The following is a 25645-nucleotide window of genomic DNA, read 5'->3' as shown; positions in this document are numbered from 1 at the left end:
CAGACGTCATATGCGAACAAACATGACGTCACCTGATCCATCCACAGATCCACACACAGACAACTTATTTTTATATATATATAGAAGATAAATAAGTTGTCTGAGGATGTGTCTGTCAGGTGACGTCATGAAGTTAGTTGTCGTCATTTTGTTATGACGGTGACGTCATTAAAGATATATAAGACATGCGTTCACGTAGAAACCTATTAATGTTTAACTTTAAAATGACTGACGAGCTTACAATGGCACCAGCCGAGGAAGATGCTCAAAGAGTCTATGCCAAATAACTTGCTGCTGATAGAGAAAGTCAGAAATGAAAGCGTGCCGAGGAATCAAAAGAACAGCAAGGAAACAGGATTGAGGCTGATAGAGAAAGAAAGAACAGAAAGCGTGCCGAGGAACTACCAGAGCAACGCGAAAGCAGACTTGCTGCTAAAAGAGAAAGTGAAAAAAGAAGGCGTGCCGAGGAACTACCAGAGCAACATAAAACCAGACTTGCTGCTAAAAGAGAAAGTGAAAAAAGAAGGCGTGCAAAGGAATCACAAGAACAGCAAGAAATCAGGCTTGCTGCTGATAGAGAAGGTAAGAAAAAAAATCGTGCCGAGGAATCAGAGCACCCTGAAGGTTATCACCTGGCATTCAGGTACAGCCCAGTCGATGATTATAGCTTGAGTAGATGTGTTCAAATCGGGACTATGTCTAAAATTTGTCCCTATTGCAAGGCCTTGAAATTCAATGGTGAAACAATGGGAATGTGTTACGCCTCAGGAAAAGTTAAACTTCCTCTATTGGCTGCACCACCCGAGCCATTGAAGACTTTCCTTACTGGAACTACGTCAGAATCTAAGCGTTTTTTGAAACAAATCAGAAAATATAACTCATGTTTCCAAATGACGTCGTTTGGATCCCAAATCGAAAATCCAGATCAATTTATGTCTACTTTCAAAGTAAAAGGGCAAATTTATCATAGAGCAGGGTCCCTTCTACCATTCTCAGGCGAGAATCATAAATTTTCACAATTGTACTTCATCAGTGATAAAAATTCTGAATTGAATGCACGTTGCGAAATTTCTCCCAATGTAGAAAGGACAATCATTTCCCAATTGCAACATCTTTTCCACGAAAATAATAATTTAGTGCGTCTGTTCAAAACAGCCATCGATTTGATGCCTACTGATACGCATAAAATTGTTATTTCCGCTGACAAAACGCCTCCTGGCCAACATGTGCGTAGATACAATGCTCCAACTATCGACGAAGTGGCAATCGTTATGGTCGGTGATCAGTTTTCACCTCGAGATATTATTCTTCATAAGCGAAATGCTCAGTTGTTAAGAATTGCTGAAACTCATCGATGCTACGATGCTCAACAATATCCTATCATTTTTTGGGATGGAGCCGACGGCTATCACTTTAATATTAAATTGATGAATCCAGCCACTAACAAAAAAATGAATAAGAAATGCAGTGCAATGCATTATTATTACTATAGATGAATGATTTGGCAGAATGAAGAAAATTATATTTTAAAATGCCGTGAATTGTTTCACCAATTCATCGTTGATATGTATACTAAAATTGAATCAGAACGTTTGTTATATATCCGCCTGAATCAGACCAAGCTCCGCTCTGAACAATATATTCATTTGCGAGATGCAGTTATAAATGACGGTAATACCACAAACGTTGGAAGATTAACAATTTTACCTTCGTCATATGCTGGCAATCTCCGTCATATGCATGAATATGCTCAAGATACTATTGCGTATGTTCGTCTCTATGGTCGTCCAGATTTATTTACTACATTTACATGTAATCAATCTTGGGACGAGATACTGCAGCTTTTACTTCAAGGACAATCGGCGGTTCATAGACATGACATTACGGCCCGTGTCTTCCGGCAAAAGTTGAAATCATTGATAAACTACATAGTAAAACTTGAAGTGTTTGGGTCATGAAGTGTTGATGCTGGATGTACTCAGTGGAATGGCAAAAACAAGGTTTGCCACACGCACATATACTAATCTGGCTACATAAAAAAAATTACTTCGAACGAAATTGATGATGTGATTTCCGCTGAAATACCTGATGAAAATGTCGACAAGGGGTTACATGATATTATTGTAAAAAATATGATACATGGACCTTGCGGTGCACTGAACGAAAATTCACCATGCATGGCCAAAGGAAGGTACACAAAGCAATATCCTCGAATTTTAGTATCCAACACAATTACTGGCAATGATGGTTACCCACAATATAGAAGAAGATCTACTGAAGATGGCGGTAAAACAGCAATACTAAAGAAGCGTAACGGTACCACCATCGAAGTAGATAACCAGTGGGTTGTTCCATATTCCCCATTATTATCAAAAACATTTAATGCACACATAAACGTTGAATACTGTAACTCCGTAAAGGCAATCAAATACATATGTAAATACGTCAACAAAGGCAGTGACATGGCAGTTTTTGGCTTGCAGCCCGAAATCAAAGATATCGACGAAATTGTACAATATCAGGCTGGAAGATACATAAGCAGTAATGAAACTGTTTGGCGAATTCTTTCATTTCCGATACATGAACGCACGCGTAAGTCGTTACGCGCCATATTAGTTACGCGCCATTGTAGTTATGTCCCTGTGTCCCACGTTTGAATATAGATAGATATATATATATATATATATATGTTTTTAACTACGTAAAACTTGCGAATATACAATATTCTTCGCTGTCCCATTGTCTGTGCATATAAATAGATTGTCAGGTTTACCGACTCTTGTACATGCAACATATAATTGTCCATGGGAAAACAATCCGTATCCAGATCTGTACCGCATTTTTCTATTGATTTCCCTTGGGCTTTTTTGATGGTAATTGCTAATCGAATATTTCCTGTGTCCCTGTCGTCATTTTTAAATCCCCCATGTGTCCTTCCGGCGTCCCCGCTGTAGTTGTGTCCCTGTGTCCCGGTCGTCATTTATATTCCCTGTGTCCCGGTCTTCATTTGTGTCCCGGTGTCTCGGTCTGTAATTTCTCTTTGAGTGTCCCGGTCGTCATTTATATTCCTTGTGTACCGATGTCCCGGTCTGTAACATACGACAATAGATCAATTGTGTTGTAACTTTGTTCAAGATCCCATTCTACACATATAGAAATAGAAGCAGTACGATTAGGTGAAGGCATTCCCAAATACTTGAGAAGTTTGTTTGCAATAGATCAGCACAGATCTTCAATCATAACTAAATTGCAGTTATAAAATTCTGTTGTAAAGTCCAAGGGCATATCAGACCTTTCTAGCCGTATTCGGTGGAGTATATTCTCGGCAATTTGCGATTTGTATTTCTCCTATAACTTTGTAGGAGATGAAGGAGAGCAACTTTTGCCGGAAGACACGGGCCGTAATGTCATATCTATGAACCGGCGATTGTCCAGGATGTAAGAGCTGTTGTATCTAATCCCAAGATGGATTATATCTATATATATAAAAATAAGTTGTCTGTCTGTGGATCTGTGGATCAGGTGACGTCATGTTTCTGTGTCGGCTGACGTCATGAAATTAGTTGTCGTCATTTTTGTTATGACGATGCTTAGTATATTGTAAACCACATTAATTTGGTTAATAATATACCATTTAAAACACCAAAATGAACATGCTGGAGTAGTCACTCGGTGAGAGAGGGTGTCAGAACGGAGAATGAAGGTCCCAGGTTCAAAATTTGGTTAATAATATACCATTTAAAACACCAAAATGAACATGCTGGAGTAGTCACTCGGTGAGAGAGGGTGTCAGAACGGAGAATGAAGGTCCCAGGTTCAAATCCTGGTTAGGCTAAAAAAGGTAAAAAACTAAAAACTAAAAAAAAACTGAAAAAACTAAAAAAAAGGCAAAAACTACAAAAAAACTAAAAACTAATAAAAAAAATAAAAAAGCTAAAAAACTAAAAAACTAAAAAAAGTAAAAAACTAAAAAAACTAAAAACTAAAAAAAAAACTAAAAAATAGGAAAAAACTGAAAAATAAGCTAAAATAAAGGTAAAAACCAATAAAAAACTAAAAAGAAAAAAGGAAAAAACTAAAAAAAATTTTCATTTAAAAAACTAAAAAAAAAATAAAAAAGGTAAAAACTAAAAGAACTAAAAAAGAAAAAAATAAATGACGACACTCAAAGAGAAAGCGACCAGGACAAAAGGAATGTTCGATTAGCAATCAACAAAGCACCGGGACACAGGGAGTATAAATGACGACCAGGACATAAGTAAAAAAAAAACTAACAAAACTAAAAAGAAGGTAAAAACTACAAAAAAACTAAAAAGAAAAAAAAACTAAAAACTAATAAAAAGACTAAAAAATCTAAAAATCTAAATAAACTAAAAAAGAAAAAATAAAGGAAAAAAATAAAAAACTAAAGAAGGTAAAAACTAAAAGAACTAAAAAAGAAAAAAATAAATGACGACACTCAAAGAGAAAGCGACCAGGACAAAAGGAATGTTCGATTAGCAATCAACAAAGCACCGGGACACAGGGAGTATAAATGACGACCAGGACATAAGTAAAAAAAAAAACTAACAAAACTAAAAAGAAGGTAAAAACTACAGAAAAACTAAAAAGAAAAAAAACTAAAAACTAATAAAAAAACTAAAAAATCTAAAAATCTAAATAAACTAAAAAAGAAAAAAAAGGAAAAAAATAAAGAAGAAAAACAAAACTAAAAAACGAATGTATATGCAGACCGGGACACCGGGATACAAATGACGACCGGGACACAGGGAATATAAATGACGACCGGGACACAGGGACACAACTACAACGGGGACGCCTGGGGGCACAGGGGGATATAAATGACGACCGGGACACCGGGACAGGGAATGGTCGATTAGCAATCACCATCAACAAAGCTCAAGGGCAATCATTAGAATCATGAGGTATAGATCTGAATACGGATTGTTTTCCCATGGACCATTATATGTTGCATGTTCAAGAGTCGGTAAACCTGACAATCTATTTATATGCACAGACAATGGGACAGCAAAGAATGTTGTATATTCGCAAGTTTTACGTAGTTAAAAACATATATATATATATATATATATATATATATATATATATATATATATATATATATATATATATATATATATATATATATATATATATATATATATATATATATATATATATATATATATATATATATATATATATATATATATATATATATATATATATATATATATATATATATATTCACAGGTGGGACATAGGGACACAACTACAATGGCGCGTAACTAATATGGCGCGTAACGACTTACGCGCGCGGGGGGGCTTGGGGGGGCGCGAAGCGCCCCCACCAACTAGGTGTTGGGGTGGTGCGAAGCGCCATTAATTTGGTTAATAATATACCATTTAAAACACCAAAATGAACATGCTGGAGTAGTCACTCGATGAGAGAGGGTGTCAGAACGGAGAATAAAGGTCCCAGGTTCAAATCCTGGTTAGGCTAAAAAAGGTAAAAAACTAAAAACTAAAAACTTAAAAAAAAACTGAAAAAACTAAAAAAAGGCAAAAACTACAAAAAAACTAAAAACTAATAAAAAAACTAAAAAAAACTAAAAAACTAAAAAAACTAAAACTAAAAAAAAAACTTAAAAAAAAACTGAAAAATAGAAGAAAAAAAGAAAACTAATAAAATTAAGAATAAAAATAAAAAAAAAATAAAAAAGATAAAAACTAAAAAAAAAGTAAAAAGAAAAAACGAAAAAAAACTGAAAAAGCTAAAAAAAAGGTAAAAACCAATAAAAAACTAAAAAGAAAAAAAGGAAAAAACTAAAAAAAATTTTCATCTAAAAAACTAAAAAAAACTAAAAAAAGTAAAAACTAAGAGAACTAAAAAAGAAAAAAAAACTAAAAAAAGGAAAAAAACTGAAAAATAAAGGAGAAAAAGAAAACTAAAAAAATATAAATAAAAATAAAAAACTAAAAAGATAAAAACTTCAAAAAAAACTAAAAAGAAAAAAGAAAAAAACTAAAAAACCTAAAAAAAGGTCAAAACCAATAAAAAAAACTAAAAGGAAAAAAAGGGAAAAAATTAAAAATTTATTTCATCATATAACAATTCAAAAACGAATGTATACCGGGATGACGACCGGGACACAGGGAATATAAATGACGACCAGGACGCAGGGATACAACTACAACGGTGACGCCGGGGGCACAGGGGGGACATAAATGACGACGGGGACACAGGCAATGTTCGATTAGCAATCACCATCAACAAAGCTCAAGGGGCAACAAAGCTCACCATCAAACAAAGACGAACGGGCCGCTCAAAGAGAAATTACAGACTGGAAGACCAGGACATAAGTAAAAAAAAACTAAAAAACCTAAAAAGAAGGTAAAAACTACAAAAAAACTAAAAAGAAAAAAACAACTAAAAACTAATAAAAAAACTAAAAAATCTAAAAATCTAAATAAACTAAAAAAGAAAAAAAATAAAAAAGGAAAAAAATAAAGGAGAAAAACAAAACTAAAAAACGAATGTATATACAGACCGAGACACCGGGACACAAATGACGACCGGGACACAGGGAATATAAATGACGACCGGGACACAGGGACACAACTACAACGGGGACGCCGGGGGGCACAGGGGGATATAAATGACGACCGGGACACCGGGACACAAGGAATATAAATGACGCCCGGGACACTCAAAGAGAAATCACAGACTGGGACACCGGGACACAAATGACGACCGGGACACAGGGAATATAAATGACGACCGGAACACAGGGACATAACTACAAAGGGGACGCCGGGGTGCACAGGGGGATATATAAGTGACGATGGCGACTCAGGGAATGGTCGATTAGCAATCACCATCAACAAAGCTCAAGGGCAATCATTAGAATCATGAGGTATAGATCTGAATACGGATTGTTTTCCCATGGACCATTATATGTTGCATATTCAAGAGTCGGAGAGCCACCCCAACAGCTAGTATAAATATAATAAATGACGAATCATTAATCTATAGGCATAATATTTCATTGCGCTGCATTTCTTATCCATTTCTTTGTTGGTGGCTGGATTTATCAATTTAATATTAAAGTGATAGCCGTCGGCTCCATCCCAAAAAATGATAGGATATTGTTTGCATCGTAGCATCGATGAATTTAATAAAAACTTCTCTTTGAAACGCATTCTTATATACTTATAATGACGTCATATACAAAGCCTTTGACGTCATATACAAATCACCGACCATAACGATTGCCACTTAGTTGATAGTTGCGTAACAGCAGGCATCAATTCGATTGCTGTTTTGAACAGAAGCACTAAATTATTATTTATGTGGAAAAGATATTGCAACTGGGAAACGATACTCCTTTCAACGTCGTTTTTTTTATCATCGGTATCTTTTTCAAGTTGTTTTACCTTGACTTGTCTTTCGTCACTATGAAATACATATCGCCGAACCTTTGTTTTTTTTTAACCAAAATCTGGTAGGCATTGATGACCTTATCCAAGTCAAAATCCCAAACCCAATCATCATCGCTATCATTTTCAGTTTTGATGCGTTTTGACTCTCGCTATCCAGGTTGTTTCAAGTTGCTCTTGTGATTCCTCGGCACGCTTTCTTTTGGTGATTTCTCTTTGAGGCACAAGCCTGTTTACACGCTGTCGTTGTGATTCCTCGGCATGCTTTCTTTTCATACTTTCTCTATTAGCTGCAAGCCTGTTTTCACGCTGTTGTTGTGATTCCTTGGCACGCTTTCTTTTCTTACTTTCTCTATTAGCCGCAAGACTTTTGGCATTAGCTCTTTGAGCAGCTTCCTCGGCTGTTTCTTCTGCCATTGTAGGTTCTTCTGTCATTTTAAGATCTATATTAAAAATTTCTCTTTGATGTTGTGATTCCTCGGCACGCTTTCTTTTCATACTTTCTCTATTAGCCGCAAGCCTGTTTTCACGCTGTTGTTGTGATTCCTCGGCACGCTTTCTTTTCTTACTTTCTCTATTAGCCGCAAGCCTTTTGGCATTAGCTCTTTGAGCAGCTTCCTCGGCTGTTTCTTCTGCCATTTATATTCCCTACTAGCTGTTGGGGTGGTGCGATGGATTCTCATTATCCCTTGTGTTCTAATCGCAGACGGTGCTGGGTGGCGGCGGCTTCGCCGCCGGGCCCCATCATGGAACGCGGCAGGCTTCTATATATGGATTCTCATGGACCATCATTGCCAGTAATTGTGCTGGGTACTAAAAGTCAAGGATATTGCTTTGTGCACCTTCCTTTGGCCATGCATGGTGATTTTTCATTCAGTACACCGCAAGGTCCATGTATCATATTTTTTACCACAGTATCATATAAGCCCTTATCGACATTTTCATCAGGAATTTCAGCGGAAATCACATTGCCGATTTCATTAGAAGCAATTTTATCAAATAACCACATTAGTATATGTGCGTGTGGCAATCATCGCTTTTACCATTCCACTGAGTACACCCAGCAACGCACTGGCCCAAACACTTTAAATTTTACTATGAAATTTATCAGTGATTTCAACTTTTGCCGGAAGACATCCATCCATGCATCATTGCTAGGGCAGTAGAACCAAGGTAGATGGTCATAGAGCTAATATAGTGATAGAACCTATAGTTTTCCAAGTGTTTGATTAATTTGACAGGTAAATATTATTCCTTAAAAACTTTCAACTATCAATGATAACGGAAAAATTAGTAAATGAGATTTATTGAAACATTAAATCAATCACGAACTTTTCTGTTGACCTTATCGTAAATTTCTGGGAACGCGTACTCCGCACCCAGTTGCCTCCTCAATTTATCATACAGAGAATGATCAAACATCTTTCTGTATTCTTCGCGAGTCATGTAGCTATCGGCATACATCATTTGGAAGCTGAAAAATGAAAACACAAAATATGAGTTTGTAGAGCATATTATTCAGCTTTATTATTTCGTAATTAGGAGCATCAGCATACGCAAATAGATGAGTTTACTGCAGAACAAGACTTATATCAGGTTTTAATCCCTATTATTCTTAGTTTCCCTGCGAAATCAAATGTTGGTAAAAAAAAAAAAAAACTAATAGGGTTAAAGCCTTTGTGAAATATCGATCCTAAGGTAAAATGTACTAAATCTAAATCAAAATTTTGACTGCACCTTCGATTCGCTTTCTGTCATCCTCCCTCCACTGCTGTTTCTCAGATTAAACAAAAATCTAAGCATGGTTTAAAGCATTTTATAATCAAAGTTTCTCGGGGTGGGGGGGAGCTTCTTTGGGGAAGGTTATTAATAATAATAAGTAAAACCGTTCACAACTCATTTATTCGAATGTGAAATTCCTTGACTCTTTGAATCATTATCGATTAGTTTTTAGTGCTCTTAACTTGACCCTCCAAGGGAATTTCCAATGGCTGCTTTAGATCTCAATAATGTTTCACTTCTTAGTCTTTCTTGTCGATTTGGGATGGAATTTCGATCAAATGCTGGTTTGTTTCTACTTCTCACTCCTTATTATTGTTACTATTACAAATACGGAAAAACCCACAAAAATGAGTCGAAGCTCAAGGAATAAATGCCTAATAACTCCAAGCCAAAACAAGAAGACAATTTAGTAGCCTACCAGAAGCCACTGGGCTATTGGTGCCACTTCAGGCGTGGTGTTTCGGAATAGGGATTGTCAATCTCTTTTTTCCCTTTTTAGTAGAGCCTTTATTGTCAATGGCGTACACCATTGGTTTCCCCATACCTAAGAGGCCCTCCGTCAGTTTTGAACTAGCCCTCATCTCTCAAAACAAAGAGGGCATTACTACCTAATCATCAGTAATCAGCAGCAAATGGCACTTGATCTTCAGAAACTTTACTATTTTGAAAACTTTTTGCTCCCACCTTGACTTGCACCGCAAGTGGTCTTTTCTTGACCTGCGGTCTCCACTTGTAGGTCCAAAGGGGTAGACCTCCTGGGATGGTTTTTGTAGCTATTGCTTCCTTACGTCCATCCAATCTCAGCAGCGCTTCCAAAAGAACAAGAAACGCCTTATGGTCAGACACTGGCCAGGACGGGCAATGACTGGAGAGTAACTGAAATTGGCAGTAGTAGACCCCTATTTGTGCCAGATGTGACCCTTGAAAGGGTTTCTCCCACAAGCTCCTTTCCTTCACATAAATAGAGCTGTGAATAGCACAAATGTTGTACAAGGAATTTTTCCCATTAAGGGTGCTTAAGATCGAAACCATCTTTGCAGTTTATAACACAGTGTCTAAGTTTATAACAAGTGTCACCCGAGGTATTCTTTTCCTTTCGGGTACTGCCCATTGGTTTCTAGAAGAATATTGTGGTAAACTATGCCTGACATACTTGATATACTATGATTTTGATTCGTTTACCACGTTTGTACCGAAACAGCAATTTAGTTGATAAGTTTTAACTTATCAAGTAAAAGGACACGAAGAAGCTTCGTGTATGAGAACTTCGGATTTTATAATCCAAGCACAATATATTTTTCATTTTTTCGTATCTAAAGCAGTGAAACTGACATTTTTTTCTCTTTTTTGCACAACAAATTTCTCAGCTATGATAGTCTTAACTTATCTTATATTTATTAATGTTTTCCAAAATACTTTAAGTTAAATCACGCATACAACTTTTATTGTAATTACTAATTCTTCTTCAAAATACTTCAAATTGAATGACGATGCAGTACCAGAAAAATTGAAAAAAATATTTTGACTATAGTCTGGACGATTAGAAACAGAGACTGAAGCATGATCTATATTCTAAGCCAAATCACCGTCCAAAACCAAAAAATGATGATAGATAGATATATCATCAGTAAAAATAAAAAATAAGGAGGGAAGATAAAAGTAATGCTCAATTTACTTCTCATTTTGCTTTACTAAAAACAAATTTGATCTAGATTTAGACCTGATATCCTCCCATCTATTAGCAAAAATAATATCCATGATATTAAAAAGTAAATTGTATAGTTTGCGAAGGACAAATTTTGGTAGGTGGAGTTTTAACAGTTTGGGTCATACTAATTCGGATCTCGCTTTGAATTCTTGTAAATTTTCTCTTCTTGTACAAAAGTTTAAGTAAGTAAACCGAAGTTTTTAGACACAAGATCAGAAAAAAGCAGTTTATCCGAATACCTGTGTTTAACATCTCGTATATCCCTGATTCTTACACTGACCGTCACAACGTCTAAAGAAGGGTGAAGACAGGGGTAGTCATGATGTCAAAGATAAGAGTTTGCGGTTGGTTAAAATTTCTTACAGAATTATGTTGCGAGAGCAACAATTTGGTTTTGTCCCGTTTTTTTCCTATGCCACCGATCTCAGCTTATTCCCGGAAACTGGTAAGGGTCTAACCTGTACGGTTTTTACGGAAAGTGTGGACCTCAGGCCGGATTGATGAATATGACGTTACATTTTGGAAAGCTCCACAGAACTCTTGCCTGGGGCCAAAAAGGATGGTTTTTGCTTATCCACGAGCCAGAGCCTATGGTGTGTGAAGTGAAGTGGAGTTATATAGCCTATGTCAGAGAGGAGTATCTGAAGTTATGCAGCCAAGCTTTCGTTTCATCAAACCATGTTTTTGCTTTCGAGTGGAAAGCTCCGTTCTAGCAGGCAAGCAGGCAGGTACCACTTTCAAATTGAAGATGGGCTAAAATCTATAAGTGTTAAATATATGCGGCAGTTACCCGTCCCTACAGCCAATATATCTTCTTTGAGTGATAAACAGAAAAATTTACAGAAGCAAAATTGTGGCATTTTCTCACGGGTCCGAAAGTGCTGCCATCTATTGTTTTTACCCATTCTGTTCGTGATTTCAGCTGAGTTTATCATTCGGTTTTTCGGACTTGGGATTGTGGTAGAGAAATGGTATCAGATCTGCCTAATAAATTTTAAAAGTTCCCTCATTGCTAAAGAAATTGGAGCTTATCTGTTGCTCCTTTCTAAGTGGTGACGTTAGAAAGTTGGCCTAAGGCAAAAAAATCAACTTTTGAACTAAGACAGATAGAATTTTTTTCGATGGCAGTCGATAGCTCTTGGTGAGCTGATCAAAGTATATGACATCCATTTTTTGGTACAAAAATCCCTTCATGAGGTATAACCGTTTGAAAGTTTCAAGGGGTTGACAACTTCAGTAATGAGGTACACACTGAAACGAAATCTAGGCCGATACAAATTGTGAGACATATAGAGGACTTGTAAGCAGCAGTTGGCTGTTAGGTAATAATCACCTTCGGCAATGAGGGGTTAGCAACTTTTGCTAGTTAGTGTATCTATTATTTGTTTCCAGTGTATTTGATGGTAAAACCAATTTGGTTCCAGTGGTAAGACATGTAGGGGACTTGTAAGTAATAATCTGCTGTTAGGCTACAGTCAACTTCAGCGATGAGGGGTTTGCAACCATGCTAGTTGGTGTACCCATTTATTTGTTTCCGGTGAACTTGATGCCTATCACGGGAGAGGGACTTGTATGTAAGAATCGGTTCACTGTGGTCGAGAAACAGCTCTTAGCTCATAATCATCTTTGGCAATGAGGGGTTTGCCACTTTTGCTAATTGGTGTACCTATTATTTGTTTCCGGTGTATTTGATCGTTAAACCAATTTGTTTCCAGTGGTAAGGCTTGGAGGGGACTTGTAAGTAATAATCGGCTGTTGGGCTACAATTATATTGAGCGATGAGGGGTTTGTAACTTTTTCTAGTTGGTATACCCATTTATTTGTTTCCGGTGAACTTGATGTCTATCACGGGAGAGGGACTTGTAAGTAAGAATCTGTTCACTTTGGGCTAGAAATTTGTGCAAATTGGTGCACATTGTATTCGATCTCTTTAAATCTGACAGAATTAAGTGTTCACGCAACGGGTATAAACGATAACGTAAAACAATGAGGTAGTTTCGTAATAATTATTGTCACCTATGGTATTTTAATCCTAAAAAGTTACGGATAGCCTTATAATACCAACTAGATTATTATAAGATATTATTTTTTAGTTTTTTTTTAGTATTTTTCTTTTTTTAGATTTATGATGTTTTTTTCAGTTTTTCTGTTATTTTAGTTTTTATTTTTTTTTTTTTTTTATTTTCTTCTTTTTTTAATTTGTATTCTTTTTTAGTTTTTTCCTCTTTTTTAGTTTTTTATTTTTTTAAGTTGTTTTAGTTTTTATCCTTTTTTCGTTTTAGTTTTTTTAGCTTTTTACCTTTTAAAGTTTTTTTTTTATTTTTTTCCTCTTTTAGTTTTATTTTTCTTTTTTATTTTTAGTTTTTTCTCCTTTTTTGGTTTTCTTTTTTTAGAATTTTTCTTTTTTAGTTTTTAGTTTTTTGTTTTTAGTTTTTTTCCTTTTTTAGTTTTTTCTTTTTTAGTTTTTTTCTTCTGTATAATTTATGCTTTTAAGCTTTTTCAGTTTTTTTTTGTTTTTTTGTTTTTTCTTTTTAGTTTTTTTTAGTTTTTTACTTTTTTTTTTCTTTCATAACTGTATTAACGTGTAACGGTGTAACGGTAAAGATAGTGTAACAGACGGTCGGACAGACACTACATTTTTATATATATAGATTGTTCCAAGTTTTCATCCATCACGATGTCTGCGATTGAAAAGGATAAAGTTCTGGCTGCAAAGTCAATTTAGTCCCTCTTTCGATATTATTTCGTAGTTGTTGTTTTTTCAACGGTGAGGAATAGCCTTTGGTCATGTGATAACTGATTGCGTTCTTGTTTGAACATACCGTTTTAAAAACTTCGATAGGCTGACAACTTCATCATTTAACCGATAGTAAAGAAACAAGCACAAACGAGAATGTAAAACAATGAGATAGTTTCGTAATAATTAATAGAATGTCATCTATGGTATTTTGATCCTGAAAAGTTAGGAATAGCTTTATAATACCAACTAGATTATACACGATATTGTTCCAAGTTTTCATCCGTCACGATGTCTACGATTGAAAAGGTCAATTTAGTCCCTTCTTTCGATACTATTTTGTTGTTGTTTTTTCAACGCTGAGGAATAGCCTTTGATCATGTGATTACTGATCGATAGCGAAGAAACAAAACCAAAATGTTGCTCTCGCAGCACTTTAGTCGGCAAAGCCGGACAAAGTTTGCCGCAACCCTTCACGTTGCCCGGGCAACGCAGTAGTTTTTATTTAAATTGTATATACCTAAAAATGGAAAGAGGGAAACTTACAAAAATAAAAAAAAACTTTTGTCATTCTATAAGAAAGAGCTAATTAGGCTTTTGAAGAAATGGATAGCTTAATCTATTACTTATTCTTACCAGTTTTGGGGGGAGGAAATTGAAATTTACGAAATGATGCTCTAGAGTCCAGAGCTGTGATTCCCAACATGGGGCACATGCCCCACCAGTGTGGCATAACAATATTTTGCTGGCTTATGGGCAGGACGTGCACCCTTTGGCTGACTTTAAAGCCTTTATTCTAAGAAAGCAAACATTTTTCTGTGAATGATATCACATTCAAATGCATTTAAGTATTGGGGAGAAACCAACACTTCACAGGCTCAAAAATTTCTGCTGAAAAAAAATATTCTAAAAGAATATTGCCTCGGTAGCGATTATTATACTTTTAAGCATGTTTGAATAGTGAACTGATCGTCTTTTTATTTGGACATTTTGGGTGAAGTGTGCTATGTACCATCAAACCAGTCACCAGATAATGTACACCTTTATGGGGTGGGGGAAATAAAACACTAATTCCAAGCCTCAGATCCAATACAGCTCTTCTAGTAGTGTCTAAAACTCCCAAAGTCCCTTATTGCTCCCTCTTAAAACAGTTTTGCTTAAAACTCTATCAACACAATGTGATAAACTATGTTTAAAAATTTGGTGTCTGGATCTTGGCAAATCCACGGCTTTGGGAAACCCCCTCTGAGCATCTCCGTTCGCGCCAACGGCTCCCACAACAAGTAGCTCAACCGGTACCAAAATTCGGCCGGTGCCAGCACAGCACATGCGTTAGGCAACTAGTTTTGTTCCCTCTTTCGTCAAGATTTTCAATACTAAACTGGTTCGTCAATAATTGTACGTATTTCTTTTGTCTTTTAGAATTTGTTTTCTTTAATTTGAACTTGGAGGTTTTCTTTACAGGTAGTGGGATGTTTCAATGTCTTAAGTTTTAGTTTGACTCTGAATCAACATAAAATTTGCATGACGATGGCTATGGCTGTGATTTTTATATGTTTAGTACCTTATCTTTTATTATGACAAGAAGTGCCACTGATCACCATGATCGTGTAAGGCGTTTAAGGATATTATTGTCTATCGTCTATCAGTAGGTTGAGCTGAATTTGGTTGATTTTAATGGGAGTTGATTTAGACAGGTTTGGGTTAATGCGGGATTGAATTGAATGAGGATTGTAATGAGGATTAAATTGCACAGAAGTTGAGTAGAATCAGGGTTGAAACAAATGTGAGTTGTGTTGCAGAAGGACTGGATTACACGGAGGTTGAGTTGAAAGAGGATTTAGCTGAATGTAATTCAAGCTTCACTTAACTCAATATCCGTGCAGCTTGAATTGAATGGGGATTGAATTGCACGAAGGTTAAGCTTTACGGGGTTCATTAGCACGAGGGTTCAACTAAACAAAGGTTTAAGTTGCATGAGGGCTCAGTTGCATGAAGACTCAGTTAAACTAGAATCAAACTTGAGGAGGGTTTAGTTGCATGAGGGTTCAGTTGCAAGAGGATTCAGTTGCATGAGGGCTCAGTTACACGGAGTTTCAGTAACATGGGAGTTCAGTTGCACCTTGGTTCAGTCAAGAGGGTTTAGTAGCAAGGGGTTTAGTTGCACGAAGGTTCACTTGCAGTGGAATCTATAAAAAGTGTGTTCAGACAAAATGTTTTATTTATAACAAAAAGTCTAGAGAACGACCTAAAAATAGATAATAAGTAAAAGGACTTTTAAGGTTCCTTCTGTTGAATAAACGCCAAATTTCGAATAAGAGAAATTAAGTACCCCTAGGAGGCACAGGATTTTTGAAATATCTTGGTGGGGCATAGCCCAAAATCGGTTGAGACCCACTAGTCTAGAACATCGTTTCTCAAACTTCAAGTCTAGAGTCTAGACTATTCTCGTGAGCTACCTTACGTCAGTACTTTTCATTCAATATGCTTTATGTTTTTTTATGCCTATGTCTTATTTTGGAGTCTAGATCACTAGGTCGTAAAATTACCCTTTCACATCACGAACAAAGGCTTCAATATTTCTCGTCGTCTTAACTGGCTCAAATGTTGGCACTTTTGGTACCCCATATGTTCCAATGTCGACATACATTTGTTCAGTTCCTTCTGCTGGAACCAGCATGCCAGGATTAAGTGGTAAATTGAATGGACACAACCATACAGGGTAAATCTGTAAAAAGAGCAAAAATATAAATCACAAAGTATATTTTCTATTTTGCAAATTTTAGAAATGGGGCTTTTAATCTGTAAAGACACTTTGCACATAATCACCAGAGTTCTGAAGAGAATAGATCACAAGCTATTATAGTACACTAACAAATACTAAAAATATTAACAGTTTTTTTCTATTTCAATCTGTCTCTCTTTCTTTTTTTTCTCTCTCTCTCTCTCAGCTTTTCATCAATTCACGGTCTTTCAATCTGAGAAACGTTCATTTCGGACTACAATGATCTAGTTTAAAGATAACACCTAAGCGCTATGGAAGCAAGGTGCAAGAGCAATACACTATGGAAAATGAAAAGAGAGTTAACAGCCAAAACAACTCAAATCCTTACTTGTACTTCACGTTCAAAGACTTCTAATGACTCTTTAAGTTTTCCAATGGGAACAAGCATATCTTGGATAAAATGGTTGTTTTCGTAGAGTTTTTTTACGGCTTCAGTCTGAGTCAGCTTCAGAAGAGAGACTTTCGGCGGTACCATCCAACCCAATAAGTAACGGAAAATGACATTGTTCCCAAAAGGAATAATATCCTACAATACAGAAAGAAAAAGTCAAAACTGAACTGAGCATGCGTAGTAAAATAAAGATATTATCTATCTATATGTATAAAAATGTACTGTCTGTTATATGTTATCTATCTGTTACAATATGACGTCATCTATATATACTCAAAGAGAAAGTATCACTAAGTCTGTTATCTATTATAATATGACGTCAATCTATATATATATATTCTATATATATGAAAATAAGTTGTCTGTCTGTGGATCTGTGGATCAGGTGACGTCATGTTTCTGTGTCGGCTGACGTCATGAAATTAGTTGCCGTCATTTTTGCTTTGACGGTGACGTCATTCAAGTTATATAAGACATATGTTCACGTAGAAATCTATTAATGTTTAAGTTTACAATGACTGATGAAGATGCTCAAAGAGTCTATGCCAAAAAACTTGCTGCTGATAGAGAAAGTCAGAAAAGAAAGCGTGCCGAGGAACTACCAGAGCAACACGAAAGCAGACTTGCTGCTAAAAGAGAAAGTGAAAAAAGAAGGCGTGCCGAGGAATCAAAAGAACAGCAGGGAAAAGAAAAAAAACTAAAAAAGCTAAAAAACTAAAAAAAAACTAAAAAAAGGTAAAAAACTAAAAACTAAAAAAAACTGAAAAAACTAAAAAAAGGCAAAAACTAAAAAAAAACTAAAAACTAATAAAAAAACTACAAAAGCTAAAAAACTAAAAAAACTAAAAAAAAACTAAAAAAAGGTAAAAAACAAAAAAAAACTAAAAACTAAAAAAGAAAAAACTAAAAAAAAGGAAAAAACTGAAAAATAAGAGAAAAAGAAAACTAAAAAAATATTAATAAATATAAAAAATATAAATATAAATATAATATAAATTAGCAATCAACAAAGCACCGAGACATAAATGACGACCGGGACACAGGGAGTATAAATGACGACCAGGACATAAGTAAAAAAAAAAAAAACTAAAAAAACTAAAAAAATGGTAAAAACTACAAAAAAACTAAAAACTAATAAAAAAACTAAAAAATCTAAAAATCTAAATAAATTAAAAAAGAAAAAAAAAGAAAAAAGGAAAAAAATAAAGGAGAAAAACAAAACTAAAAAAGGAATGTATATACCAACCGGGACACCGGGATACAAATGACGACCGGGACACAGTGAATATAAATGACGACCGGGACACAGGGACACAACTACAATGGGGACGCCGGGGGGCACAGGGGGATATAAATGACGACCGGGACACCGGGACACAAGGAATATAAATGACGCCCGGGACACTCAAAGAGAAATCACAGACTGGAACACCGGGACACAAATGACGACCGGGACACAGGGAATATAAATGACGACCGGGACACAGGGACATAACTACAAAGGGGACGCCGGGGTGCACAGGGGGATATATAAATGACGATGGCGACTCAGGGAATGGTCGATTAGCAATCACCATCAAAAAAGCTCAAGGGCAATCATTAGAATCATGAGGTATAGATCTGAATACGGATTGTTTTCCCATGGACCATTATATGTTGCATGTTCAAGAGTCGGTAAACCTGACAATCTATTTATACGCACAGACAATGGGACAGCAAAGAATGTATATATATATATATTCTATATATATGAAAATAAGTTGTCTGTCTGTGGATCTGTGGATCAGGTGACGTCATGTTTCTGTGTCGGCTGACGTCATGAAATTAGTTGCCGTCATTTTTGCTTTGACGGTGACGTCATTCAAGTTATACAAGACATATGTTCACGTAGAAATCTATTAATGTTTAAGTTTACAATGACTGATGAAGATGCTCAAAGAGTCTATGCCAAAAAACTTGCTGCTGATAGAGAAAGTCAGAAAAGAAAGCGTGCCGAGGAACTACCAGAGCAACACGAAAGCAGACTTGCTGCTAAAAGAGAAAGTGAAAAAAGAAGGCGTGCCGAGGAATCAAAAGAACAGCAGGGAAAAGAAAAAAAACTAAAAAAGCTAAAAAACTAAAAAAAAACTAAAAAAATCTAAAAAATCTAAAAATCTAAATAAATTAAAAAAGAAAAAAAAAGAAAAAAGGAAAAAAATAAAGGAGAAAAACAAAACTAAAAAACGAATGTATATACAGACCGGGACACCGGGATACAAATGACGACCGGGACACAGGGAATATAAATGACGACCGGGACACAGGGACACAACTACAATGGGGACGCCGGGGGGCACAGGGGGATATAAATGGCGACCGGGACACCGGGACACAAGGAATATAAATGACGCCCGGGACACTCAAAGAGAAATCACAGACTGGAACACCGGGACACAAATGACGACCGGGACACAGGGAATATAAATGACGACCGGGACACAGGGACATAACTACAAAGGGGACGCCGGGGTGCACAGGGGGATATATAAATGACGATGGCGACTCAGGGAATGGTCGATTAGCAATCACCATCAAAAAAGCTCAAGGGCAATCATTAGAATCATGAGGTATAGATCTGAATACGGATTGTTTTCCCATGGACCATTATATGTTGCATGTTCAAGAGTCGGTAGCCTAAACCTGACAATCTATTTATACGCACAGACAATGGGACAGCAAAGAATGTTGTATATTCGCAAGTTTTATGTAGTTAAAAACATATATATATACATATATATATATATATATATATATATATATATATATATATATATATATATATATATATATATTCACAGGTGGGACATAGGGACACAACTACAATGGCGCGTAACTAATATGGCGCGTAACGACTTACGCGCGCGGGGGGGCTTGGGGGGGGCGCGAAGCGCCCCCACCAACTAGGTGTTGGGGTGGCGCTTCGCGCCACCCCAACAGCTAGTATATTATATATATCTACGCCTGCTTTTGGTGAATGTACCCGGTCCAACATCCTTTGAGTATTTGAGAACTGTAAACGGTACTATACATGACACTTACCGTAGTGCATGCCAAGCTCTGAATTTATTGGAGAATGACCAACACTGGGATAACTGCTTCAATGACGCGTGCGAAACGTCAACCCCAAGTCAAATTCGTGCATTGTTTGGCATCATTTTAACAACTTGCTCTCCATCAGCTCCTACAGAGCTATGGGAAAAATATAAGTCAAAAATATCCGAAGATATACTCCATCGAAAACAGTTAGAGACGTCAAATATGACTTTTGATTTTACATCAGAAATTTATAACTAAACTTTAGTTATTATAGAAGATTTGTACGTACGTATGGCAAACAAACCTCTTCAGGATTTGGGAATGCCTTCACCTAACCGTATCGCTGCTGTTTCGACATGTGTAGAATTGGATCGTGAACAAAGTTACAGTACGAGTGATCTATTGTCGTATGTACAAAATAACATTTCCAAGTTAACGTCGGAACAAAAAGACATTTATGATACGATAATGCATTGTGTCGATAACAACGTTGGAGAAATTTTCTTTTTGGATGCGCCAGGAGGTACTGGTAAAACGTTTGTGATAAAACTGATTCTGGCATCAATTCGATCAAAAAATGATATAGTGTTGGCAATTGCGTCGTCCGGAATAGCCGCAACATTGCTGCCTGGTGGAAGAACTACTCATTCCGCTTTGAAAATGCCTCTGAATTTGCATTCTACAGAAACTCCCACGTGCAATATTTCCAAATCATCTGGGATGGGTAAAGTATTGCAGCAATGCAAACTTATTATTTGGGATGAGTGCACAATGGCACACAAAAAATCGCTCGAGGCTCTGGATCAATGCTTGAAAGATTTGAGAGGGCAAAAATGACGAAAAACTTGCTGCTGATAGAGAAAGTCAGAAAAGAAAGCGTGCCGAGGAATCAAAAGAACAGCAAGGAAACAGGCTTGAGGCTGATAGAGAGAGAAAGAACAGAAAGTGTGCCGAGGAATCAAAAGAACAGCAAGGAAACAGGCTTGAGGCTGATAGAGAAAGAAAGAACAGAAAGCATGCCGAGGAACTACCAGAGCAACGCGAAAGCAGACTTGCTGCTAAAAGAGAAAGTGAAAAAAAAGGCGTGCCGAGGAATCACATGAACAGCAAGAAATCAGGCTTGCTGCTGATAGAGAAAGTAAGAAAAGAAAGCGTGCCGAGGAATCACAAGAACAGCAAGAAATCAGGCTTGCTGCTGATCGAGAAAGTAAGAAAAGAAAGCGTGCCGAGGAATCAGAGCAACCTGAAAGTTATCGCCTGGCATTCAGGTACAGCCCAGTCGATGATTATAGCTTGAGTAGATGTGTTCAAATCGGGACAATGTCTAAAATTTGTCCCTATTGCAAGGCCTTGAAATTCAATGGTGAAACAATGGGAATGTGTTGCGCCTCAGGAAAAGTTAAACTTCCTCTATTGGCTGCACCACCAGAGCCATTGAAGACTTTCCTTACTGGAACTACGTCAGAATCTAAGCGTTTTTTGTCAAAAGTCAGAAAATACAACTCATGTTTCCAAATGACGTCGTTTGGAGCCCAAATCGAAAATCCAGATCAATTTATGTCTAATTTCAAAGTAAAAGGGCAAATTTATCATAGAGCAGGGTCCCTTCTACCATTCTCAGGCGAGAATCATAAATTTTTACAATTGTACTTCATCAGTGATAGAAATTCTGAATTGAATGCACGTTGCGAAATTTCTCCCAACGTTGAAAGGACAATCGTTTCCCAATTGCAACATCTTTTCCACAAAAATAATAATTTAGTGCGTCTGTTCAAAACAGCCATCGATTTGATGCCTACTGACACGCATAAAATTGTTATTTCCGCTGACAAAACGCCTCCTGGCCAACATGTGCGTAGATACAATGCTCCAACTGTCGACGAAGTGGCAATCGTTATGGTCGGTGATCAGTTTTTACCTCGAGATATTATTCTTCATAAGCGAAACGCTCAGTTGTTAAGAATTGCTGAAACTCAATGCATTATTATTCCTATAGACTAATGATTCGGCAGGATGAAGAAAATTATATTTAAAAATGCCGTGAATTGTTTAACCAATTTGTCGTTGATATGTATGCAAAACATTGAATCTGAACGTTTGCTATATATCCGCCTGAATCAGACCAAGCTCCGCTCTGAACAATACATTCATTTGTGAGATGCAGTTATAAATGACGGTAATACCACAAACGTTGGAAGATTAACAATTTTACCTTCGTCATATGCTGGCAGTCCCCGTCATATGCATGAATATGCTCAAGATGCTATTGCGTATGTTCGTCTCTATGGTCGTCCAGATTATTTATTACATTTACATGTAATCAATCTTGGGACGAGATACTGCAGCTTTTACTTCAAGGACAATCGGCGGTTCATAGGCATGACATTACGGCCCGTGTCTTCCGGCAAAAGTTGAAATCACTGATAAACTACATAGTAAAACTTGAAGTGTTTGGGTCAGTGCGATGCTGGATATACTCAGTGGAAAGGCAAAAACGAGGTTTGCCACACGCACATATACTAATCTGGCTACATAAAAAATTACTTCGAACGAAATTGATGATGTGATTTCCGCTGAAATACCTGATAAAAATGTCGATTAGGGGTTACATGATATTATTGTAAAAAATATGATACATGGACCTTTCGGTGCACTGAACGAAAATTCACCAGGCATGGCCAAAGGAAGGTGCACAAAGCAATATCCTCGACTTTTAGTATCAAACACAATTACTGGCAATGATGGTTACCCACAATATAGAAGAAGATCTACTGAAGTCGGCGGTAAAACAGCAATAATAAAGAAGCGTAACGGTACCACCATCGAAATAGATAACCAGTGGGTTGTTCCGTATTCCCCATTATTATCAAAAACATTTAATGCACACATAAACGTTGAATACTGTAACTCCGTAAAGGCAATCAAATACATATGTAAATACGTCAACAAAGGCAGTGACATGGCAGTTTTTGGCTTGCAGCCCAAAATCAAAGATTTCGACGAAATCGTTCAATATCAGGCTGGAAGATACATAAGCAGTAATGAAGCTGTTTGGCGAATTCTTTCATTTCCGATACATGAACGTAGTCCAGCTGTCGTTCACTTAGCGGTACATTTACAGAATGGTCAACGTTTTTATTTCACGGAAACCAACGTGCAACAAAGAGCCCTGAATCCACCGGATACAACATTAACAGCTTTTTTTTCGCTTTGCAAAAATGATTCTTTTGCAAAAAAACTGCTGTATACTGAAGTACCTTCGTATTACACGTGGAATACTAAAAATAAAGTATTTGAACGTCGAAAACAGGGTAAGTCAGTCGACGGCCAACCTACCATCTTCAAAGATACTACGATAGGAAGACTCTACACCATTCACCCCAATCAACATGAATGCTTCTTTCTACGCCTGCTTTTGGTGAATGTACCCGGTCCGACATCCTTTGAGTATTTGAGAACTGTAAACGGTACTATACATGACACTTACCGTAGTGCATGCCAAGCTCTGCATTTATTGGAGAATGACCAACACTGGGATAACTGCATCAATGACGCGTGCGAAACGTCAACCCCAAGTCAAATTCGTGCATTGTTTGGCATCATTTTAACAACTTGCTCTCCATCAGCTCCTACAGAGTTATGGGAAAAATATAAGTCAAAAATGTCCGAAGATATACTCCATCGAAAACAGTTAGAGACGTCAGATATGACTTTTGATTTTACATCAGAAATTTATAACTACACTTTAGTTATTATAGAAGATTTGTGCGTACGTATGGCAAACAAACCTCTTCAGGATTTGGGAATGCCTTCACCTAACCGTATCGCTGCTGTTTCGACATGTGTAGAATTGGATCGTGAACAAAGTTACAGTACGAGTGATCTATTGTCCTATTACAAAATAACATTTCCAAGCTAACGTCGGAACAAAAAGACATTTATGATACGATAATGCATTGTGTCGATAACAACGTTGGAGAAATTTTCTTTTTGGATGCGCCAGGAGGTACTGGTAAAACGTTTGTGATAAAACTGATTCTGGCATCAATTCGATCAAAAAATCATATAGCGTTGGCAATTGCGTCGTCCGGAATAGCCGCAACATTGCTGCCTGGTGGAAGAACTGCTCATTCCGCTTTGAAATTGCCTCTGAACTTGCATTCTACAGAAACTCCCACGTGCAATATTTCCAAATCATCTGGGATGGGTAAAGTATTGCAGCAATGCAAACTTATTATTTGGGATGAGTGCACAATGGCACACAAAAAATCGCTCGAGGCTCTGGATCAATGCTTGAAAGATTTGAGAGGGAAGTCGAAACCCTTTGGCAGCACATTAATATTGCTTGCGGGAGATTTCAGGCAAACATTACCTATACTACCTAGATCAACTCCTGCGGACGAAATGAATGCTTGCCTGAAAAATTCTAATTTATGGGCACACCTAAAAATATTAAAATTAACTGCAAATATACGTGTCCGATTGCAAAACGATGACTCTGGTCAAACATTTTCAGATCAATTGCTGGCAATTGGAAACGGAAAGCTCCCAGTAGACTCAATTTCAGGACGTATACAACTACCTGCTGATTTCTGTAATTTAGTGACGTCCAAAAATGAATTGATTGAAAAAGTATTTCCGAATATTCTAAAAAATTATAAAAATAATAAATGGCCAAGTGAAAGAGCGATTCTCGCACCCAAAAATATAGACGTCCACGAGATCAACAATATTGTTTTGACCAAGATTCGAGACCAGGCAGTCCTTTACAAGTCAGTCGACACAGTTTTGGAATCAAATGAAGCGGTTAATTATCCATCTGAATTTTTAAATTCCATATATCTTTCAGGGTTTCCACCACACGTGCTACAACTAAGAATAGGCGTACCAATAATACTTTTAAGAAATATCAACCCAACAAAGCTTTGCAATGGCACGCGACTTGCCGTAAAAAAAAACAATGGAAAACCTAATAGAGGCCACAATCTTGACAGGGCCTTTTGAGGGTGAGGCTGTTCTTATTCCTCGAATTCCCATGATTCCAACGGATCTGCCTTTTCAATTTAAAAGATTGCAATTCCCAATTCGATTAGTATTTGCAATCACCATTAACAAAGCTCAAGGTCAATCATTAGAAAAATGTGGTATAGATCTTAATACTGATTGTTTTTCCCATGGAAAATTGTACGTTGCATGTTCGAGGGTCGGTAAACCTGACAATCTATTTACATGCAGCGACAATTGGACAGCGAAGAATGTTGTATATTCGCAAGTTTTACGCAGTTAATTTGTATTGTATTTATCTATCTATCTATCTATATAAAAACGAGTTGTGTGTATGCATGCTTGTTTGTTTGTAAAAAGAGCGTTTGCATATGACGTCATTATTAGTACATACGGCTTTGTATATGCACAGACAATGGGAAAGCCAAGAATTTTGTATATTTGCAATTTTTACATAGTTTAAACACATATATAAATCTATCTATATTCACAGGTGGGACACAGGGACACAACTACAATGGCGCGTAACTAATATGGCGCGTAACGACTTACGCAAGCGGGGAATCTTCTATAATAACTAAAGTGAAAAACACTAAAAAAAATTAAAAAAAGGAAAAAAACAGAAAAATAAAGAAGAAAAAGAAAACTAAAAAAAATAAAAATAAAAATAAAAAAAAACTAAAAAAGGAAATGTATTCAAGCCAAAGTAGCTGAGTTGGTAAA

The 25645-nt window shown here is 36.6% G+C and overlaps 1 protein-coding gene across 1 annotated transcript in view; it reads right to left on the bottom strand.

The window, feature by feature from the left end:
* Nucleotides 1-8730: 8730 nt before the first annotated feature.
* The window catches only part of LOC136031292 (delta(24)-sterol reductase-like), a 40035-nt gene continuing 23120 nt past the window's right edge, over nucleotides 8731-25645 (bottom strand). The window contains exons 7-9 of the mRNA XM_065710739.1: nucleotides 16781-16978; nucleotides 16217-16395; nucleotides 8731-8914 (exon numbers count right to left, since the gene is read on the bottom strand). Coding sequence (XP_065566811.1) covers nucleotides 8761-8914; nucleotides 16217-16395; nucleotides 16781-16978 — 531 coding nt within the window. The 3' untranslated portion in view covers nucleotides 8731-8760. The remainder of the gene's footprint in view (nucleotides 8915-16216; nucleotides 16396-16780; nucleotides 16979-25645) is intronic.

This window comes from Artemia franciscana, chromosome 9 (assembly GCF_032884065.1).
Source record: "Artemia franciscana chromosome 9, ASM3288406v1, whole genome shotgun sequence".
Taxonomy (NCBI): Eukaryota; Metazoa; Arthropoda; class Branchiopoda; order Anostraca; family Artemiidae; genus Artemia; species Artemia franciscana.
This window is presented reverse-complemented; position numbering and strand designations above follow the sequence as displayed.